Here is a 22988-nt window from a genome sequence, read left to right as displayed (position 1 = left end):
GTGGTATGACTTGCCTCAATTCACACAGGTGGATTATGTCATAGGCAAGGTTTAAAACTTTGTACCTCCTGACTCCAAGACCAGCATTGTAACCACTTCATTGTGCTAAATCTAAGCAGGCAAAGTGATCAGAGAACTAAGCCTCAGATAGATGTGTTATAATTATTTTCAAAATAATTAAAGTATTCCTACTTGTACTGGTAAATTATTGTAAGCTAACTGATTGTATCATGGATAAACCAACTCCCTCACCCTACATTTTGCCCCAGTCAACATAAATTATAAAAGATCTGGAGAGGAACTGAGGAATATCTATAGAAATTCATGATTAATTCACCAGAAATTCTTCTTCTAAAACTTCAAACTATTTTTTCTTATTCCCAAGGGAGTGACATACATGTTGTGGTATATATAGCAAAACAATTCAATAAGTTAAAAGAAGATACAAAAAAGAGAACAGTGTGCTCTTTTAACATAAAGCAACAGCTTGTCCTCAAGTAAACAAGAGACAATAAGCACCAAATATTGCTAGTCTACCTCCAAAGAGAAGTTTCAAGGACTCTCCCCGCCTCCTCTTTAGCATTTGTCATAAAACCCAACCCAGAGACCTAGGATATACAAGAAAGAGGCATCTTATTATTGCTTTTAAAAAATAGCCTGTGAGTAAGTAATAATTCACCAATTGCTTGAAATCATAAAATGGCATGGAAAATGCAGTAATTAAACTTAGTGCCTGCAACACAAAATCTATTACACGCATGATACATCACCGACACACAGCATTTTCAATTTAAGTTTTACTGCCTTTTTCCTGGAAAGGAAATGTGGCCAGTCTCAAGTTCCAAACATCTATATACTACTAGCCATCTTGTCCAAGGGTTAACTTCCCTCCCATTCTTACCTTCACTTTCCCTTCTCCAAAATGCTGCTGCTGAGAATTCTTCTTTCTTTCCCTTTGGTATGGCCACTGGGAAATCTCTTTTTGTTTCTTCCCTATTCTCTCTGGCTGCTGCTATATGCTTAGCTAGCCAGTTCATCTTGGATGATACACTGAAGAGTTCACTTAATTTGTAGTCAGCGTACCTGTATCTGAATCCTAGCATTTCCACTTATTGTGTGATCTTGAACAAATCACTTTAACTCTCTAGGTCTCAGTTTCCTCATTTGTAAAAAGAATGAGTCATACCAGAAAACTTCTAATGTTCTTTCTAGAACTAAATATATGACCTTATGATGCAGCTGCTTGCAACCACTACCATCCCAGTCATTCTCATCACAATCAATGGATCTATTTCCACTCTTCACTACAATCTATGTTTATGTCTATCTCTAGGTCCCACCACTGAAGGACTCTTGGCTATGCTCCCCTTTTCTGCAATCCCTCACAGGCACTTTGGATTTAGAATCTTCCTTTCTTATCTCCTATTTTGCTTTTAGTTCTTACTTCATCCATCCGTTCTCCTAGAACACTAAGTAGTTTGGAGGGATTAGATAATGAGTCCATGGAGTTCTGGAATTCACTCTGTGGTTTATGGTTTTTTGCCATGCCAATCTTATAAAAGGTACTCTGGGTACCTTTATAACATGTAGCCCCCAAATTTGATATTCTCTTTCAGGATAGAAGACATAGGAATTTGGGGATCTTCAGGTGATGCTTCAGTTCCCTAGGAGGTATTCAGTATGAGCTCCAGATCTGAGGCTCTGAATGATTAACTTAACTCCTCAATAGAGAAACACAATGAAATCAAGGACTCAAGAAGAAATGGAGGACATCTAGATTGAAATGCAAGGAAGATTCAAAGTAAATTTCAACAAAGTAAAATTCAACAAGCATTCGATAGAACTCATATTTGTAAAAAGCCTATTAGGTAACATAATGGTGAAATAACCAAAGCAGTCAGCAGAGTAGTTTTCCACAGAACTTTGTAACCTCCAAATCCTCAAAATTAAAAAAAAAAACATAAACAGCAAATTTTTTACAGAAACTAAAGCTGAATCCATTATAACACAGAAGTACTGACCAATGTGAAAGTCTCCTGAAATGACTTGGGAGAAATTAAACTCTCAGAGCTCTTACTCCTAGTTCACTCCATCCTAGTACTGAGTGCTACAAGTACAAGCAACCTCTCAGGCTTGGGTCTCAGTGCTCTCCTTTAGAGACTCATTCCCTGGTACCCCCACAGCAGTGATTCAGCCCAGGCAGGCAAAAAAGGGCGTGTTTTCTAGATAGAGGTTGGGGATGAGGAGAAAGAAGACTCCTCTCCACAGAGTTTGCTAGGGTTCCATGTATATCAAAAAGGATAATGAAAACATAATCAGAATCAATCTCCTATCATTATTATAGACAGAAAATCAACCAAGTATCCATACTCTCCCCAATGCTACAAGCTAAGGACACTCAGTTTTGGAAGTCTGTACAAAAGGAAAGGTGCATGTCACATCAGTGGAGGGTAAGGAAGAAGGAAACTAGAGACAAGCTACCGAGGGTACAGAAATAGATTTGTAACTAAGTACCATATATCTCTATAAGTAAATCTGTGTCTTTTATAGAATAGATATCACTGTAGAAAGTTGAAACTATAGAAGCAAAATGGAAAAGCAAAAAAGAAGAGAGAGAGAAGAGAAGAGGTTTCAGGCTAGAAACTCAGGGAGCATCCACACTTAAATAATTGGGCACATGCCAGCATAGGAGACTGACCAAGAATAATCAGAAAAGTAGGCGGCTTCCCTATTGATTATTTCTCTAATATGGATGGATATGACTGAGAAGGAACTGATTGAAGAAAAAGAAAAGAAAGTAATCAAAGGGTAGGAGAATCAGAAAAGGTCAGCATGACAAAAATCATGATATATTCTCCAGTGTAGGGGGAGCAACAAATTTACCTTGCAATTATTTTGCATGTGATTTGCATAATAACAATAGTTAGCATTTATATGGGACTTTAAGGTTTTCAAAATGCTTTGCAAATATCTCATTTTATCCCACAGCAGCCCTGGGAAATAGGTGCTATTATTATTCCCATTTTATATATGAGAAAACTGAAGTAGGCAGAAGTCAACTGATTTGCTCAGAATCAAAGCAAAAATCATTTACAAGTCAAAAATGAATAACTCTCTGTGGAGAGATTTGAAATCTGGTAGCATCCATCCATTGTGCCTTTACCTGCCTTTTATATGCATGTAAACTAATATGAATACATGCTATCTCTCCTGACATAACATAAATAAGCTCAATATTTTTTTCATTTTCATCTTTGTATCCCTAGTGCCTAGTACACAGCACATAAAAGGCACTTAATAAATGCTCTTGACAAATATGAAGTTATTGTATTTGTAAGCACCTCAAAACCTTAATCACAATAATCAGCAACACTTCTATTCAGGAAAAGGCAAGTCTTAAGTTTCACAATGAAATTAACTGTAAGAAGAATAGGTTCCATCCATCTCTAAAGCTATTTAAATTGTTCATGTGTTTCCTTCAGAATCTCTACTAGGTGGCGCAGTGGATAGAGCTCCAGCTCTGAAGTTAGGAGAACCTGAGTTCAAATTTCAACTTAAACACTTCCTAGCTGTGTGATCCTGGGCAAGTCACTTAACCCCAATTGCCTCAGGAAAAAAAAAAAAAGAAAAAAAAAGAATCTCTACCAAAAGTTTCATCTACCTTTTCATCCTCCATTAAAATTGTTTTTCCGTTAACATTCTTCAAGTTAACATTTCCTCAAGTGTTAACAAAACTTTCTCTTTGTTTCCTTAGTACTGTAATTATACTATTCCTTGAAACTTTCTGTAGCTATTATTACTTGTTTTCTGCTACTTTCTGTGTTAATTTATCTTTTATGATATTTAAAATTTAAAAAGTAAGTTCATGCTATTGTTTCATATTATCTTTTTTATTACAAGTGTAGGGTATTTCAGTTACACCACTAGTTTAAAATAATGCAGGAAGGAACAGTTAGATGGTACAATGAATAGAATACTGGCTCTGGAACCAGGAGGATCTGAGTTTAAATCTGGATTCAGATACTTAACATTTCCTAGCTGTGTGACCCTGGGTAAGTCATTTAACCCCAACTGCCTTGCAGGATAAAAAAACATAAAATACAAGAGAATAATGGGACCATTTATATCATTATTTCTAAAGGAAAATCTATTTCAAGTTTCAAAGTATGGCCCTACAAATAAGCTTGTGTAGTGGAACATGGGTTTGATTGTAATTTATTAGATTATAAACCCCTTAAGGGGAAGAACTGGTTTTTTTTACCTGTTTTTATGTCCCAAGAATTTAGTACAATGTTTGGCACTTAATAAGGGCTTTAAAAATGTTTATTGATTGTTTGATTGATTTGAAAAAAAAAACAAAACCTCTGTTCAAGTCTTTCCTCTTCCTAATCCAGTGAACTTGGATAAATTAAATTACAACTTCCCTAAACCTCAGGTAGTTGCCTGATCTCTAAAATGGGATTAATATTTGATCATACCACTACTTCATAAAGAAGAGGTCAGGAACACACTTTATAAACCAAGAGGAATTATGTATGTATTATGATTACTTAATTCATTTATCAGCTGTTTGTAAAGATTTATCTTTGTATTATCTCTGAATCTTTTTGTTTGGTGCTATATTTTTTCTTTAAAGAAGTAAAGTTTTATCAACATTCATCAACATTTTCATGTGATGCTAAAACTAAACAAAATGTACTCAAACAACTTTAAAGCATTTCAACATGAACATAATAATTACAGAACTATTGTAGCACAGTAGATACTATTCTAGCTAGAAGAGCCTGGGTTTAGTTCTCCTTCTGACTCTTAGAAAATGTATGACCCTTATAATCTCTTTGGGCATCAAAGATTCCCTGGGGCTTATTTATTAAATAAAAGGCAAGATGTGATCTGATCTTTATTTGTGCAGGAAATTTCATCACTGGAAGTTCCCAAATTACATGTCTTTTTATATATGTATATAGTATAACCTCAGTATTGAGTAATATAATTTACAGCACAACTTCTACATGCTCAATAAATGTTTCCCTGATTGCTAGGATAATGTGGTAGCTCTTTTCATTATATGATTGACTAAATATTTATGATAGTAACTACTAACCAGATGAGAGAATCTATCTAGCTTCTTCATACCCCTTATGGGAATAAGTGAGTCATTGGTCTTTTCCCCAGCACTCACAAACACTTAGAGTAATAATGTATTTTCTTTGCCAGCTAAAGGACAAATAGATACAAATATACTGCTCTGTGTATGTGTATACATATATACTGTATATACATATTTATAATCTCCATACATACTGTATGCTTTTCAGTTTGGTATAGTTTTTCTGGTGAAATTTAAACAGTTTTAAAGTCTATAAAAAGACCAAAATAAGTCATAGCTTTTAGAACAGAATGAAATTTGCTTTTTAAAAAACCTTAACCAAAAAAAGTCCAAATTGAGATTGTTAGCCTTTAGTGCTCAAGCACCATTTTACAATTTTTTTAAACAATATATAATCATAAGAATTTTCCATCAGAAAATCCATTAAGCTTTACCAAACCTTTTCTGGCTGATCAAAAAACATCTGATTTAGACAATTCAAAGCAAAAGGCTCATAATTTCAGATTACTTTTGTTTTAAGAAGTCACAGTTTTAAATCACTACACAGGAATGACAGTGGTAGAGAGTAATGTCTTTCTCTCATCTTAACCACCTGGCATATTATATTCTTTTAATCTCCCAAATCCAAAGTATTCAAGGGTGATTTTCCTACACCCTACCAACTGCTACTGCTCTCATTCTGCACATTCATGGACACTAATACTGAAAGAACCAGGTGCTGGTAACCCCAGAAACATATTTCAACACAAGGCAAAATGTTTAGGAAATCTATTATACATTGTATTTTTTTAAAGGAAGAATACCTAAAACAAAAAATCTAGTGAATATGTAAATTTCTAGTTTTCCTCAAAAAGTAAAATAGAATTATTAGTCTTTAATTTAAAAAAGAAAGAAAAGAAAATTGACAACAGCAACCAAAGAAATTAAGCTTCCTTCATTAAAAGCAATAAATTAAAACAAATATTTTTAAAACTTTAAAAAATTCATGAATAATGGAGAAACTCAAAAAATGAGCATATCTAAGGTTATAAGTACAGTACACCCTCAGTAAGCTCCTTTTCTTGAAAAGACAGTAAAGGATGAAAAGGAACAGGTTTATCCAACAATTAGAAATTCATCCTGAAAAGTCACAGCCAAATGGGGTCAGTTAAGTTCATCCTCAGGAAAAAAAAAAGTCATTTAAAGTTATTTCAAGTTGGAAATTGATGTGTCATGATTCACTTATAAAGTATAAACTATTTTTAAAAACCAAAGCTAATTATTTTTCATTCTTCAGAGAATAATGACCCAGAACTTGTACAGAAGAGAGATAATTTCTAATTCAGGATAGCCACTGTGCTGTGTCTTCCTTCACCAGAGTCTCCAGTAACAAAAACTTTGCAAATCCTCTCTCACCATGAGAAAAGGCCCAGAGTGGGCTTTCTGGCTGACAAAGTCCCCTTAATAAAATATGGAATAGACATAGAAACCTCACTCCTCCTGCAGACCTTTCATCCAAGCCCTCAAAAGCCTTTCCTTTCCCTCACTGGACAGTTCTGGCAAATAGACTATGCAAATAACCCTTTACTACTTTTTCTATCTTTTCAATACAACCTAGCAATCCAAAAGGTAAAAAGAGACAGTTCTGGAACCTGTTTGCCACACAAATGCAGGGAAGAAAATGCAGTCCTTTTCCCATTTAATATTTGTTCTTCCAGTAAGAAATAATAAAGGCCCTCTGAGATTTTCTCCCTAATTCAGTAATTTCCAGAAAATGTACATCCTAACCAGTTGTCAAATTGACTAAAAACCCTCACAATGCCCTGCTTAAGGATTAAAAGAAAGCATTATGAGAAGTCATTAACTTCTGCATAGCATTTCCCCAATATCTCAACCTTCAAAAAAATTTGTTTTAAGACAAAGCCATTACTTTAATTAATACAATTTTCCTTATAACTCTTTGCCACAAGCAACACAATGGAGAAATAAAGTTTACTTGTAGAAAATGGAAGTCAACTTTTCAATGGTCAAAACTTAAAATTGAAAAATATATACCCATTGCTACTTTTTTCCTAACATGAACAATTATTCTGGAGACCCTTCTTCACATCATTTGGGGACTTCTAAAGATTGAATTATCTGAATAATATTAAAAACTCTTGACATTAGAAAATAAAATTATTGGAAAATGCAACATTAAGTAGAAGTGTGACTCTATCCCAGATATCTGACAAATATACCTGAATCTGAGAATTCCTCACCTCTCATAGTTGAGATAGTAAATGTCCCTCCTTGGTTTTTTCCTAAAGAACATATTAAAAATACAATTTTTCTCTTTGTGGCAATTTATCCCTTGTGACAGAGGACTCTAGGACTGTGCTTCTCCCGAGACCAAACATAGTGGTAGAGGAATGTCTCACTTGAGCCCCGGCCCTTAGAAAAGGAATCCATTGCCACATTCTTGGTCCTGGGAATGTGCCACAGAATGTGTTTGTTAGAATTTTCAGTATACTTTGACATGGGCTTAATTCTGAGAGAGAGCCATCCAGACTTAACCCAGAGTCTGGGAAGGGATGAAGGCCCTGCAGGTACATGACAATAACTGAATCTTAGAAAATAGTTGTGAGACCCTAAATTCATCTTCAGGGAGAAAAATTATTTTGTCACCTGGAATTTTAGCAATCATAGTTTGAGACAGAAATGCTCAGAACTGCTTGTCCCCTACCATGATACAGGATAACCATCTCAGAACAATGCATCTCTTTTCAAGTGAGTGTCCTCAAAAAAATCAATCCATAAATTAATGGATTAATGGGTGAGCCGGGGGAATATCAGGGTGCTTTTTTGGAGGGCTGTGAGCTACATAATCAGATGGGGCCAAATAAGGGAGAAAGCAATGCACAGCTGTGGGAAAGAGCAAAGCCAGAAATGAAAGCAATGCTGCTGCAAACCACAGATGAGCATAGCCCGATAATTCTAAGCATGTGCAGGCTGTTCAGAGGTTTAATAAAGTGTTTTGCATGTCTGAGTTAACACTGATCCACCTTTTTTGCACAAATGACGCTCTATGCTGTCAAATGTCCAAAGAATATGCTACTTAAGAACAATCGGATATCAGAAGAGATCAATCTTAGATGATATTTAACACAGTTGATTTTAATAGAAAAAAAAAAAAAAAAAAAAAGATCCAGATTGGAGGCAGAAGACCTACATTCATACTCCAGCTCTTCTAATTAACATGTGTGTGTGTGTGTGTGTGTGTGTGTGTGTGTGTGTGTGTGTGTGTGTGTGTGTCTTTAAGTCAAATAACTTCTCTAACTCTGTTTTTTTCAATTTGTTAAATGTTTGGGTAAACTCTCAGATCCCTTCTAGCTTCAGTTTCTAGGAAAATCCTGTAGGTTATTAGTCCAAAACCAAATGAAGAAACCTCTAATGCCAAGCTTGTTTCTGCATTTCTGAAAATCTCCTTTTATGGCTTTTAATTTTCCAGAGGTTAAACTCAAACAGAAATAAGTACCCAAGAGAGAGAAACTTATATGCAAAGAAACTATATTCATCCTAGTATGCAATGTCTGCAGACCTTACAGCTATGGGAACCTGTCCAGCTCTCCAAGACCCCGTGGACATAAGGTTTTCTTGGCAAAGATACTGAAATGGTTTGTCACTTCCTTCTTCAGTATGTTCCCATTTTACAAAAGAGAAACTGAGGAAAATAGGCATTAAGTGACTTCTCAGGGTAACATATCTAGTATCTGAGGCCATATCTGAAATCAGATCTTCCTGATTCCAAGCTCAGCACACTATCCACTATACTATCTACCTGATCCCCAGCACTTGATAAATGAAAAGAAACATATTTTTTAAATACCCCCTTTTTACTCTCTCCAACTTTATACCATTTATCTCCTTTATGCTAATTTGTGCTTTAGTTTTCAACTTGGTTCAACAAACATTCTTTTTTCTAGTGCTTTTCTTAGTGCTGGAAGTGAAAAAAGGAAAGAAAGGAAAAGAGAGGAAATAAAAGAAAAGAAAAAGAAAACCAAATGAAATGAAGGTGAAAGGAAAAGACAAAGGAAAAAAAGAAAGGAAAAGAAAATAAAAAAAAATAATACCTGCTTTCTAGGAGTTTACATTTTACTTGTGGATACAACACGTACACATATAAGAAGAAAGAAGATAATTTGAAGAGACAACACTAATAGCTGTGATTAAAATTAGAAAAGGAAAATAAGAAATGGTACCTGAGGGGGCAGCTAGATGGCACAGTGGATAGAGCATTGACCCTGAAGTCAATTGACCCTGAGTTCAAATTTGGCTTCAGATATTTAATACTAACTAGCTGTGTGGCTCTGGGCAAGTCACTTAACCCCAATTGCCTCAGAAAACAAAAAACAAAAAACAAAAAAAATTAAAAATTAAAAAAAATAAATGGTATCTGAGTAAAACCATGAAATAAGAATATAAAGTCTGGGCAGTAGAGGTAAAGACACAGTATATTTCCAGCATGAAGAACAGTTTGTGGAAAGGCTCAAAGGTCAAGTTTGGGGAATAGTAAATGGACCAATTTGATTAGAACTTAATAAAAATAATTGGAATAAGATTGGAAATGTAGGCTGGAACTGTATCCCAGAGATAATAGAGAACCACTGAAGAATTTTGAGTAGGGGGGCTATAAGTCCAAGTGAAAGAAGAAGTTCTAAACCAGGGTGATGACTACATGAGTGGAGAAAAGGATAAATAAACAGGGGATGTTGAAAAAGTAAAACTAATTGGACTTGACAATGGACTAAATGTGGGGGAGGGGCAAAAGAAATGAAAGAATCAAGGATGAATCAAAAAATAGTCTCCAATGGAAAAATTTAAGCTAAAGGGCAAATTTAAGTAACTCTGATTCATAGCCATCAGATTAGCAAAGATGATAAAAAAGAAAAATAACAAACGTATGGAAATAAGTCCTTTAATGTACTGTTAGTGAGCTAGGAATTGATTCTGGAAAGGATTTTGGAACTATGCCAAAAAGTCAGTAAACTGCATACCCTTTGATCCAATGATATCACTACCAGACCTATCCCTCAAAGATCAAAGAAAAAGGACATACCTACAAAAATATGTAGAGCTGCTATTTTTGTAATAGCAAAGAACTGGAAACTAAGGGGGTATCTATCAATTGGAGAACAACTGAACAAATTATAGTCAATACCTGCAATGGAATATTATGTTACAAGAAATGATTCCAGGGCTATTTTCCGAGACACCTGAAAAATGCATATGAACTGTTACAACATGAAGTAGCCAAGCCAAGAGAACAATGTATACAGCAGCATTATAGACATTTTTGAGAGACTTAAGAACTCTGATCACATCAGTAACCAACCACAATTTCAGAGGACCAATTTCAGAGGCTATCTATAACCTGTCAAAGAGGTGATAAGGAACAAGATGGAGAATGAAACAAACATTTTGCTTTTTTTAACTATGAATATAACAAAGGATTTTTTTTCTTGTTCAATTTGAGTCAGACAAAGTAGAGGTAAAAGAATAAAACTAAAAGTCTTTTAAAAGGTTAAATTTGAGTTTTCAAATCTTGGTAATAGGAAGGATGGTGGTATCTTTAATAGAAATAAGAACAATAAGAAAAGGGATGAATTTAGGGGAAAATAAAATGAGTTTTATTTTTAATAAAAATGAGTTTAATTTTTAAATTTGTTGAATTTGGAATACCAATGGGATAACTAGATGGAGATGTCTAATTGGTAATTGGTGAACTAGAGTTCAGGAAAGAGATTGTGTTTAGATATATAGATTTTGTAATTATATGTGTAGAAAGAGTAAATGAAGTAATGGAGGCAGGTAAGATAACTTAAAAGGGGAACAAGACAAAACCTTGGGGGAATGTGCTTATCAGTGGGCAAGTGATATGTTATCTAGTAAAATAAGTTGAGAAAGTCTGATCATACATGGAGGATGAAATCCAAGAACAGTGTCACAGATGTCAAAACTTGAGAGGACATTCAAGATAAAAAGAGGTTGACACTGTCAAAAATAGCTGAGGGGTCGAAAAAGATGTGGACTGAGAAAAGGCTATCAGAATCTTAGAAAAAAAGCTGTTTTTTTTTTAATTAAAGCTTTTTATTTTTCAAAACATATGCATGGATAATTTTTCAACATCAGCCCTTGCAAAACCCTTTGTTCCAATTTTTCCCCTCTTCCCCCATGCCTTCCCCTCAATGGCAAGTATTCCAATATATGTTAAACATAGTAGAAATATATGTTAAATATAATATATGCATACATATTTATACAATTATCATGCTTCATAAGAGAAAAAGTAAAGCAAAATAAAATGCAAGCAAACAACAAAAAGAGTGAAATGGTGTGTTGTGAACTATACTCAGTTCCCATTGTCCTCTCTTTGACTGTAGATGGCTCTCTTCATCACTGAACAATTGGAACTGGTTTGAATCACTTCATTGTTGAAAAGAGCCATGTCAAAAACAAAAAAAAAAGAAAAAGAAAAAAGAAAAGAGCCATGTCCATCAGAACTGATCATCATATAGTCTTGTTGTTGCCCTGTATAATGATCTCCTGGTTCTGCTCAAGTCTCCCCAGGCCTCTCTGTATTCCTCCTGTTGGTCATTTCTCACAGAACAATAATATTCCATAATATTCATATATCACAATTTATTCAGCCATTCTCCAATTGGTGGGACAGGTTTTTCTGAAATGTTGTATCCCCATTAGATTGAACTTTTTGAGAGCAAGGACTGTTTTTTTGCCTTTGTAGCATTTGGCACAGTGCCTGGCACATTTTAGTTGCTTATAGATGTTGATTTGACTATAAGGGGTATATTTTATGGAGTTATGACTTAGTTTTTGTCTCATCAAAGTCACTGGTGATAAGAGTGTCAGAATCATGATGGGAGATGGGATATAGCCTGCACACAAACTGGCTTGTCCTTTACTACTGGAGGATCTGGGACTACTTTTTCTTTAGGGATGTTCTGGCTCCTACTTTTCTAGTTCATTTTACAGATGAGAAACTTGAGTAAAACAGGATTAGGTGACTTGACCAAGGTCACATAGCTGATAAGTATCTGAGGCCAGATTTGGACTCAGGAAGATAAGTCTTCCTGATTGCAGGCCCCATACTCTATCTACCTATTGCCTATCTGCCTATCTTGGGATTACTAAGGAAAACCTATTTCAGCCTACTTCAAAATAGTTTTATTCTAGTATGTGGCTTTGCAAGGCTAATTAGCAGAGTCTGTAGTATGAATTATTTGTGAAGTGGTTTGGGGTAGGGCCAAAGTTACCCATTCTAATTCCAGCCAAATTTAACATCTGATATTCTATACATGAGCCCAACCCCCACACAGATGGCAATCTATGTGATATCCAATCAGATGTGGGAGATAAAATATCAACAGAAGGTACTGGTTAAAGGTACATAATGAAATTTCCAAGTTAAGGCAGCATTATGGGCCCCTCAATAACAACATAAATGAAACAAAATCTTTTGTATCAGAATAGAAATGGAAACTTCCATATAAATGCATTGTCTAGTTTTCTCATGATGCTATTTTCTTATGGAAATATTCCATACTTGTATATAACCATCTGAATGTCATTACAAAAGGGGAAAAGACAGCATTTCAAATTTATCTTCCATCTCAATTCAATCTTCCAAAGGTATTGATATTACTGTGTATTCTTAAACATGTAAGATAACTGTAAGATCCTCCATAAATGAAAGGAACTATAGCAGAGGTGCACAGGGCAATGATTTTTTAAATGGAAAAAAATGGCCAATTTTTAAACTTACCCAAACAATTCATTTTTGCTCAAAACCCAAAGTACATGCTAATTTTGAATGTTTATATTTCAATAAGTAGATTGAATAACTTACACAGCTGTGAACAAGCATTTTGTTTCAAATACTGTTTGCATGCTTTAGTGCACTAACATTGTTAGAATATCCATAGGATGCTGCACCCTCGGGACTGGAAAACAGAAAGTCATTAGCACTGAAACTGAAAAAAAAAATTTTCATATTGTCTTCTATCAAAAATCATTCCATTATCTCAAAGTAAGCAAAAATATGATGAAGCTTCATATTTCCTATAGATCCCCATCCATTCTATTTCTAATTTCACTCTTTTTTTCTTTAGGATGCACTGCCAAACTATTGCAAATGGTTTCTCTGCCAACACAGAAATATTAAAAAAAAAAAAAAAAAACCCAGAAGATTAAGATCATTTCATTGGTTTTGTACAGCAATCTTTTCTTTAAGATAAAAATAATTTGAGCAACCTCAAAGGAGAATAGTAACAAGAACAAATTTCTGTAAATCTGGTCTTTCAGAAGTAGAAATGATCTGTAATAACCCAGTACTTAACACAGTACCTCGTACACAATAGGTGTTTAATAAATGTTTAGTTTTGAAAAAGATTCTCTGAGTTCTTCTAAGGGACACAATTAAACTTAGGTGGTAGATGCTAACATCTGGTAAGCTGCCTTTATGCCTCAGTATTTAAGATTCCTTGAGAAATGGATAACTGGCAAAGAAATTAATTTATCCATTTTACTGGAGAACTGAATATTCCCTAAAAAAAGGAATTCCAAGAAAAGCACTGATTATCTCAAATGTGTGCATATTAACTATCATCTGGTTCCTTTCATACCTACCAATAAAATGCTGAAATAGATTGGAGTCAGGAGAAGGATAACTAATAAAAAAATGTAAAATGTGAGATTTTGTAGGGTTTTAACAACCTTAAAAGAAAACAAGAGAGAAAAATGTTAAAGGAAATATTCTTTCTTTTTCAAACAAAACAAAGCTGAATTCAAAACTCTTCATTATTTGGTTTTGACAAGGAAAAAACCCTAGAATTTTTTAGAATTACACAATTGACATTTACTTTAAGAAAATTTCTTCTTCTTGGCCCATCCCAGGAAAACCAAAGCAGTGATTTGTACCAAAGTGTCAAGAAGTGCAAGAGGAATGAGCTGCTAGAAATAACCATTTCCCTGCAGATATCAGTCATCTGGGAATTAACACATTGGTCTTGAAAAGAAGATTTATTGATGCTTTTCATTTTAATAGCATAGTCATTTCCAGATATATTATCCCATACTCCATCCCTCCCAAACTAAACCCATGCTCATAACAAAAAAAAAAATTAAGCAAAATTAACTAATGCATTGTCTGCATTTGACAATTGCATCACCATTCTATCCCTGTATTTTCATATCTGTCAAAGGGAAGGAGGGGGCATGAAAACATGCAAAAAAAATTAAGGGGGTTCCACTCAATAGACTCCTTTAGCTCTAAGTCTATGCATTTATATAATTATATATATATATATATATATACATATATATGTGTATATATATATATATGTAGATAGATAGAAAGATAGATAGAGTGAGAGAGAGATAGATAGATATAGCCTGTGCATCAAATATGACTCCAAATATATGAGCCTGTGAGAATTTGGATATCATTAATACAAATAGAACCCAGAGAGCTTAGAGACTCAAAAGCTTGCTACAGATAATTCATGAATCATATACTAAACTATGAGAATGGGTTTTAAGCATTTTGTTCAAAAGTGAGAAGAGAAAGTTCAAAATCCCAAAATGGGTTTCCTGTGCTTTCTCCACTTTAGCAACAACCTGGCTACTGTATTAATGGATTCTCAGATCCCAATGTTATCCCTAAGTTAATTTGTTTTTTTCATTCAGAGGTCTCAGGAAAAAAAATATATTATAATATGTTATCATCCACAGAAATTCTGATGAATTCTCTAAAAGTTTAAAATAATCCCTTCCAACCCGAGAAATAACTGGTTTTCTATTATTATTTTCAAAGACTGTCTTTTAAAATAAAGTTTTGTTTTCCCAGGGGATTTTTCTTTGTATGCAACTGGAGTGGGAGTGAGAGTGAGGGTGGGGAGGACTAGTTGAAACCTCATGGAAATCACATAGTGAGAATGTCCTACTGCTTCTTCCCCCAACCCAAGTAAACATAAAAATCAATGAATAAATGGATTAACCACTACTCATATCTATTCAATAATTCTTATTAAAGCTTAAGAGGCTTTATTCTAAATGAATAAGCACCAATGAATTTTTGGAGAGGGAGGAATAGGTGATCATACCTAGTCTCAGATAAAATTAAGGAAAGAGCCTACCCAGAATTATTTTAGCAGTTAGACAATAAAGGTACAAATTAATAAACTAAACAATAGTTAGCATGGAAACCCTTGTGCATTCAAAAAGCAATTAGTTTGCCAACCAAGAAATGAATGATTTACCTGGCAATTGAGTACATATGATCACTTTTCAAAGATGTAGAGGAAATGACCCACAAAGAAAAATCAAGTATATCAGCCTGGGTTATTTCATTTCAACCAGGCCTCAAATATTGATTGCACAAGTGAATTTTTTTAAACAATGGAGGATTTCTATGTACAAGGAGGAGGGAAAAAATAAGATTCCTCTTAAATTAGAAATACCTTAGAATTTTAATTGAAAAGCATTGCCATAGGAGAGTAATAATCTCTTGGAATCAGAAAAAAGAATGAATCACAATTTCCTGTTGTTACCTGGTAGGTATCATTTTATGGATTTTAGTACTTAAATTTTTTTTTAATTAAAATTTGTCATGGTTAAAAAAATTTAAGCAAGAAATTTGAATAAATGCATTTATGAGATTATTTTTAAAATATTTTATATTTTACAAGTCATGAAAACTATACCCCTGCAAATTAAACTTCAGTTTTCAAGTCACCAACTTGACTTCCCAAAATTATGTACCATTTGTATAAGGTGGTAGTCTGATTAAGAATTTATTTCTCAAAATCATACATCCAGCCTTCAACTGCCTAGGTTTCTAGCAAACAAAAACTATATATAACTTTAAAATAAAAACTGTTACTGTTTAAAAAAAAATAATTTATTTCTCCACATGCAGTATACTCACAATACATAACTTGCTAGATGGGCTTAGTAGTTGGTATTCATTAAAAGAACGAAACATTTATTGTATGTCAATGGATTCTTTTTTTTTTCTTGTTCATGATTTTCAGATGGATCGATAATTCTTCAATTCTATCTCTTTATTCTATTTTCTAGGTCAGTTGTTTTTCCCAATGCAATATTTCACATTTTCCTCTGGTTTTTGTCTTTTGACTTTGTTTTATTGTTTCTTAATGTCTCATGAAGTCATTAGCTTCAGAAAGTTATTACATTCAGCAAGGTTTTGTACTTCTTTTACCATTTGATCCATTCTGAATTTTAGGAGTTATGTTCTTTAGTATTTTTGTGTCTCTTTTACCAAGCTGTTAATTCTCTTTTCTAATTTTCCTTTATAATTCTTAAATATTTCTCTTCCCATTTTTTTACTTTATTGCTTTTATTTGATTTTTTAAAATAATTTTTTGTTCTTTCTTTTGCTTTCCTAGGAATTCTTTCTGGGCTTGCTTCAACTTGCATTTTTTTTTCTTTTGAATCTTTGCTTTGGTTTCAAGTTTTGGTTTCAAGTAATTGTCTTCTTCTGAATTTGTGTTTTGAGCTTTCCTGTCACTTTAATAGCTTTTTACACTTTCCTTTATGGTGTTTGCTCATTTTTCCAGCTTACTTCTAAAGTATGGACTTAATATTAGACTTGGGTTTTATTCCCTCCAAAGGCAGAAAGTATATCTTGTCTGAGCTTGTCTTTTATGTCCTTCTATTCCTTTCACAACTCAGACTAAGGTAATTTTTCAATGATGGATCCAGGCAGTTCTTACATAGGTAGGACCCCTATCCCTTTACAACCATTACAGCTCCTCTTTGGTCTAAAACTATGACCCATAACTGGACAATGTGTGAGAGCTGCCAAATGGCACCAGGTCCTGGGCCCAGGGCTAGCATAGGTACCATCTGAATGCCTTTCTGCCCATTTGTTCAATCTTTTTACCTTCCCTGAGCTACTCTACTCTGCTGCTGTCACCACAGCCAATGAACTGCATTCCTGATCAGCTACCACTCTAGTGTCTACAGGCCTCTCTATCTTCTTAAGCAGTCTTAGGTTGAAAAAAAACTAACTCAGTATGACTTTTTCTTGGTTTTCCTGCTCAAACTTATTTTTAGCATGTTTTCTGTGGTCACTGTAAATGAGATTTTGGAAAAGCTTTGGCAATTACGAACTTCTCACTCCACCATCTTGACTTCGCCTCCAATTCTTTTTTTTCCACATACATTTTAAGTAATTGGACATTTGCTTATAAATATTTAATTCAAATGCTCCTGAGCCTAAACTTGAGTTTTGGAGAATTTCTTCCTTTGCCTTCTTATATGGCAAATTTTTTTTATCTTATTTCATGACAGAAATGAAAATAGGCATGTGTATATTTCTGAAAAAATATTAATGTATCATTATTTACTTTACTGATAAAGATTATTTAAAACACATGCCCAACATTTTTAATTTCATGTTAATAGATTTTCAAATGAAAGCATACAAAATATTTTCAGAAATTATTATAGGTTAATATTAAATGACCTTACCAGACTTATGAATTATAATTAATAAAAAATTATATATATATATATATATATATATATATTTTAAAAACCTATCATTTATTATTGCAACACTAAAACTGAAGAGGCTGAATGATTAGAGCTCAGAGATGGGAAAGATTTGAGTTCAAGTCCTACTTTGATTACTTGTAGCCCAGGAGCAAATCACTAAGACTATAAACTGAAGAAAGGCTGATCATTTGCAGTGGTTGAGAAAATTTCTCTTCCAGAAGTTCTTTTTCATTAGTGAAACCATAAGTCCAGACTGAAATGTTACTGTAGAGCTTACATCAATATTTATATCTATGGACATGGCATACTTTTGAAAATAGCAGCTGCCCACAGAGAAGAGTCTAACAATGATTATTGTTTTTCTTTGTTTTGAAGAGGACAAATGAGATCATTGACTTTCAGGTAAACTGGATTTAAGTGGAGGAGGACTGCACAAAGTCATCAGTCTCACTCTCTTCAGAGTCATTGATGTCCAGTGCAGGACTAAAGTCAGAATGACTGGCCATTGAAATGAAATGTTCTCATCCATCTATTCTGCCAAGGAAGTCTTCACATGCTTAGAGCAGACACCTCCCAACTCACCATCAACTTTGAACACTGCCAGTTACCCTCAGACTAACCTAGCCCATCTGCCAAGAAGATTTTTTCTGCAGTGTGGCATGTTATGGCTTCTTAGAGCCAAAAGGTCACCTTGGATGACAAAAATGTGGCTGCACAGTACTGAAAAGGGCTCAGCAAGCCCTCACACTGAGATGCTCCCCCAACTACAATGATAATAATAGGTAGCATTTATATAGGTCTTGTAAAGTACTTTACAAATGTTATGTCATTTTATTCTTACAACAACCCTAGGGTTAGACATTATATTTATCCCCATTTCACATAGGAAGAAAATGATGCAGACAAGGGTTATGTGACTTGCCCACAGTTAAAAAGATAATAAATGTCTGAGATAAAATTTGAACTCAGGTTTTCCTCATGCTAAACCTAGTACTGTATTCAATGAATAGCGATGATTATGCTAAAAGAAATTATTCCATGAGAAATTAAAACTTATAAAAATTCAAAAATTAACTACTGATCCCTTTGTATAGTTTCATTTGCCTTTGTATTGTATTTCTTTCATCTTCTCAGTGTCTCATGTAAAATCTATTTGCAATTTGTAGTTATGAAAATACCTCAGCATGGCAATATTGCTCATATCTGAAATATTTTTCCTAACCTATACACAAAGCTGGTCACCAAAGACTGAATTACCAACTGTTGAAGACACTGTAGAGTGATTCTCAGTCAGCTCTTAAATGAAATAGCTGTCCTTCAACTCTGAGATTCTGTGATCCTCAATTGATATGACAATAGTCCTAAGTAAAACATAAACATACCATGTTCAGTGTCCCAGGACACATGGAATTAGATGAATAAGGGCTAGTCTCTTCTAATGAATGGATGAAAGTGTAGTCTTGTCAAGTATCATTTCTGTACAGAATTGAGTCACCTAAGCATAGCCAGTATAATAGGTCAAATTTGTCCATCTTAGTGATTGAATTTATGAAAATTATCCAGATTTAGCCTTCACTACTTAGGATGTAAAAAACTCAGTTTGCTGGATGATATAAAAATCTTAGAAGCCATTTAGTCCACTCCCTCAGAACCCCAGATGGGATAATGACTAGTACAAGGTAACACAGCTGTTAGTATTAGTAGTACATAACATTTATATAGCACCTTAAGAGCTGCATTTGTTATCTCATGAGCTTCTCAATAACCTTACAAGATGAGAAACTGAATTTCAAGAAGATAAAGTAACTTATGTAGGGTCACAATGGCAAATGAGTCAAAGGTAAGACTTGAACCCTAGATCTACAGCTCGCTCGCTCTCCACTACCATTGACTATTTAAACAAATTGTATATGGATATTTGAAGGAAGCTATTGGTTCTTTTTTCCTTGGAAATGTTAAATAAGAAGTAAAAATTCAGATCTGGAAAGAGTAAGTGAAAGAGAAAGAGAAAGAGAGAGAGAGAAAGAGAGAGAGAGAGAGAGAGAGAGAGAGAGAGAGAGAGAGAGAGAGAGAGAGAGAGAGAAGAGGAAGAAGAAAAATAATTAATTGATAGTTTGATTGACTAATGATAAATAGCTAGCATTTATATGGTGCTTTATATATAGGTTTGTATGTACTTTACAAATATTTTATTTTATCCTCACAACCACCTTGGGAGATAAGTCCTATTATTAACTCTATTTTGCAGATAAGGAAACTTAGGTAGACAGAACTTAGGTTGATTTGTTCGAGGTCATACATTTAGAAAATATTTGAGGCCAGATTTGAAATCAAGTCTTCCTGACTCAGACTTTAGAGCCCTCAGTTTGCTGAATCCTCTACCTACTTCATAATTGTAGGCTCAAGGTCACAGGAACAGCAATGAGGAACATAGCTATGAGTCCTACAGCTCAAAATCAAATAGAGTGCCCCAAAATATCAGGTACAATGGACAGAACCGTGACTTGAACAGTGGCCTGGGTTCAAGTCCTGGGGGTCTTATTCTCTGTATGACCTTAGGTAAATCTCAGACTGGGCTTGTTTCCTCACCTGTCAAATGAAGTGGATGGACTCCATGTTCTCTAAAACAGTGTTGGTTCCAAGTAATTCAATAGTTTAGGTAGAAATTTTGGCTCAATGGGAAGCTTAATGGATTTGGACTCAAAGGACCCCAGTTTGAATCTGGATTTTGCTTTTTAAAACTGAAATTTCCTCATTTGCAGAATAATTATTACCTTTAGGTAAAGTAGTTATCATAACAGACTGTTATTACAAGCAAATCTGACCAAACACAAAATTTGGTCTTTGGGGTTTGTCACATATCTACATAAAAGCACAATGAACAGGATTTCAGAAATACTGGTTTCTTTACTTTCCCTTTTTAATGCTGTTTCTGGGTAAATCAGACCACTTGAAAGTTATAATTTCATATTCAATTCACTGGCTTTATATAAAATGCCATCTAACTGATCTTTGGATTTGGCTTCCAGTCTTCTTATTCCTGAATAGAACCACCATATTTCAATTAACAAAAAAATAAATGTGCAAAGGCAAACAATCAGTCTATAATTTGACTGATTTCAATCCCCACACTAGTGTTTTCTTGTTACAAAACAGAAATTGTTTATTAAAAATAACAAATATTATTTGTCCAATAAATTAATTCTAATGAAATATCTGCTTGAGTGGGAAAAGTAATGTTTCTCCTTGATAAAATCCTTTGAAAAATAAAATTCCTTGAGGGTAGGTAGAAAAAAGTTCATTTAAAAGAGTTCCTCAATCATGGATATCATTTCAAAATATCATTCAATGGAAGTTGAATTGAGTAATTTTGGCTCCAGATAACAGATAATGAAGCATTCCTCTTCATAGAGAGGTAGGAGCTTACAGAACAGAAGACTAGTTCAAGTCAGAGATAATTTTGTGTTGCGATATTTTTGCTTAGCTAATTCTCAACATTACAAGAAAGAGCTCAATTGGAGAAGGGAGCCTAAAAAAAACAACTTACTATGATATAAAAACAAAAAAGGAATCAATAAAAAATGTTTTGTTTTAGCCCATTGATATTGTGGCATCTTGCCTGGTTCTGTGATACTTCTGCTTATCAAAATAGAAAATGTCCCACATAAATTACATGTTGTTTGGTTTTTACTTTGTGAGGACAAAAGGTCAAAGTCCAGCTTATTTTATACAAACCCCAAAGCATTTTCAAAATAATGTCTTTAGCAGAGTCTACACATCCCAGCAGATTGATGGCCCATATTTTGTCTATTATAAAAGACAATAAAAAGGCATCAAAGGTTGTCAACATCAACTTTCAGGAAGTGATCACTATAATCTTTCAGGAAATCATGACAAGGAATTTCTGGGGAGATAAGTTTTACTGTTCACCAAATCAAAGTCAGATTGTAAAGGCAGGAAGATTTACATGTGCAGTTTTTATCGACTTGTAGCAACTACTTAAGGGCACCTCATAGCAGAGCTTGAAAGAAGTTGACAAGTGCCACCTTGTGGTCTCACCAAAAAATGTTCTATCTGAATCCAAATTTCCAGTGCAGCATCGGAAATACTGTACTTAATAGGTTTGAATTTCAATTTCCAGAAACAGATTGATTTAATTCAGATTTCATTAAGCAATTCTCACTTACTTATATTGTACTTGTGCACAAAATAGAAGTAAAGGTTAATTCCCCAGTACCACCAGGAATAAGTGCAACAAATTTTATTTGTGTCTTGTCTTTTTTGTCAGTTAAAAAGCATTTATTAAACAACTACTATTTGCTGGGCACTGAACTAAACACTGGTGATAAAAAGAAGGTAAAAGAAACTCCCTGCTGTCAAAGATCTGGCCTTATAATGGAGGAACCAACACACAAGATATAGATAGGATAAATTTAAAAATAATAGGAGAATAGGGGATTGGAGAAGGTTTCTTGCAGAAGTCAAGATTTTAGTTGAAGATTTAAAGGAAGATAGGGAAACCAGGAGGCAGGTATAAGGAAGGAAAGAGGCATGAGGGACAGCCAGACAAAATGCCTGGAGTCCAGATATGGAATAACTACTGAGAGAGATAGCCAGAAAGCTGATGTTGCTAGACCATATTTTTTTTTCTTTTCCAATCTTCCAATCCTCAATTATTCCTCTGGATCCTCCAGAGAACATTGCCAGTAACTCAGCAAACAGACCCATATTTTCATTTCCTCTAGTTCATTTTCATCTGGGCCAGGTGACTTGAACTCAGGGCCAAGAAGATGCCTTGCTATTGTAGATATTAACTCCCCACTAACCATTTGTATCCTTCCCTTTCGATTCCAAAGATCATTCTCTTTGGTAGAAAAGCTTGTCTTTTCTTCTAAAGACTTTAAGCATATAAGTAAGTGTTTCTTAAACCAGAAACCTTGAACGTATGTGGAGGGATGCTTCAAGGATTTTGCTACATACCAATCACAGTCATTTTAAGTTTTACTTAATCCAAATAAAAATATACATCATGACAGTAAATGCCTCATATAAATGGACATATAGTGGTCTAGACTGTAAGTTTTACCTAGTGAAGATTCAATAAGATCTGAATTCAAATCATGACACTGACATAAACGTCATTTGTAAGTCATATAAACCTCTCAGGGCCCTGGATAATTGTCTAAGATGATAGATTACAAAAATGTTGCCAATCTTAGGATATTTCCATACCCAGAGCTCCCCACACTGGTGAAATTATATGTCACAAGAATAATAGTATATTTCAAAGATGTGAGATATGTATATATATATATATATG

General features: G+C 34.2%; 1 protein-coding gene across 3 annotated transcripts in view; it reads right to left on the bottom strand.

Annotated features, from left to right (window-relative positions):
- The window catches only part of CHN1 (chimerin 1), a 258773-nt gene that overhangs the window by 211300 nt on the left and 24485 nt on the right, over positions 1 to 22988 (bottom strand). The window contains exon 1 of one of the 3 annotated variants that reach the window (XM_074303052.1): positions 902 to 1284. The exons of the other annotated variants lie outside the window; for them this stretch is intronic. Coding sequence (XP_074159153.1) covers positions 902 to 1103 — 202 coding nt within the window. The 5' untranslated portion in view covers positions 1104 to 1284. Of the gene's footprint in view, positions 1 to 901; positions 1285 to 22988 lie in introns of those variants that run through there. 3 annotated transcript variants of the gene reach the window in all.

The sequence above is a fragment of the Sminthopsis crassicaudata genome, chromosome 3 (genome assembly GCF_048593235.1).
Source record: "Sminthopsis crassicaudata isolate SCR6 chromosome 3, ASM4859323v1, whole genome shotgun sequence".
NCBI classification, from domain to species: domain Eukaryota; kingdom Metazoa; phylum Chordata; class Mammalia; order Dasyuromorphia; family Dasyuridae; genus Sminthopsis; species Sminthopsis crassicaudata.
The sequence above is the reverse complement of the archived record's forward strand: the minus strand, read 5'-3'. Positions and strand labels throughout refer to the sequence as shown.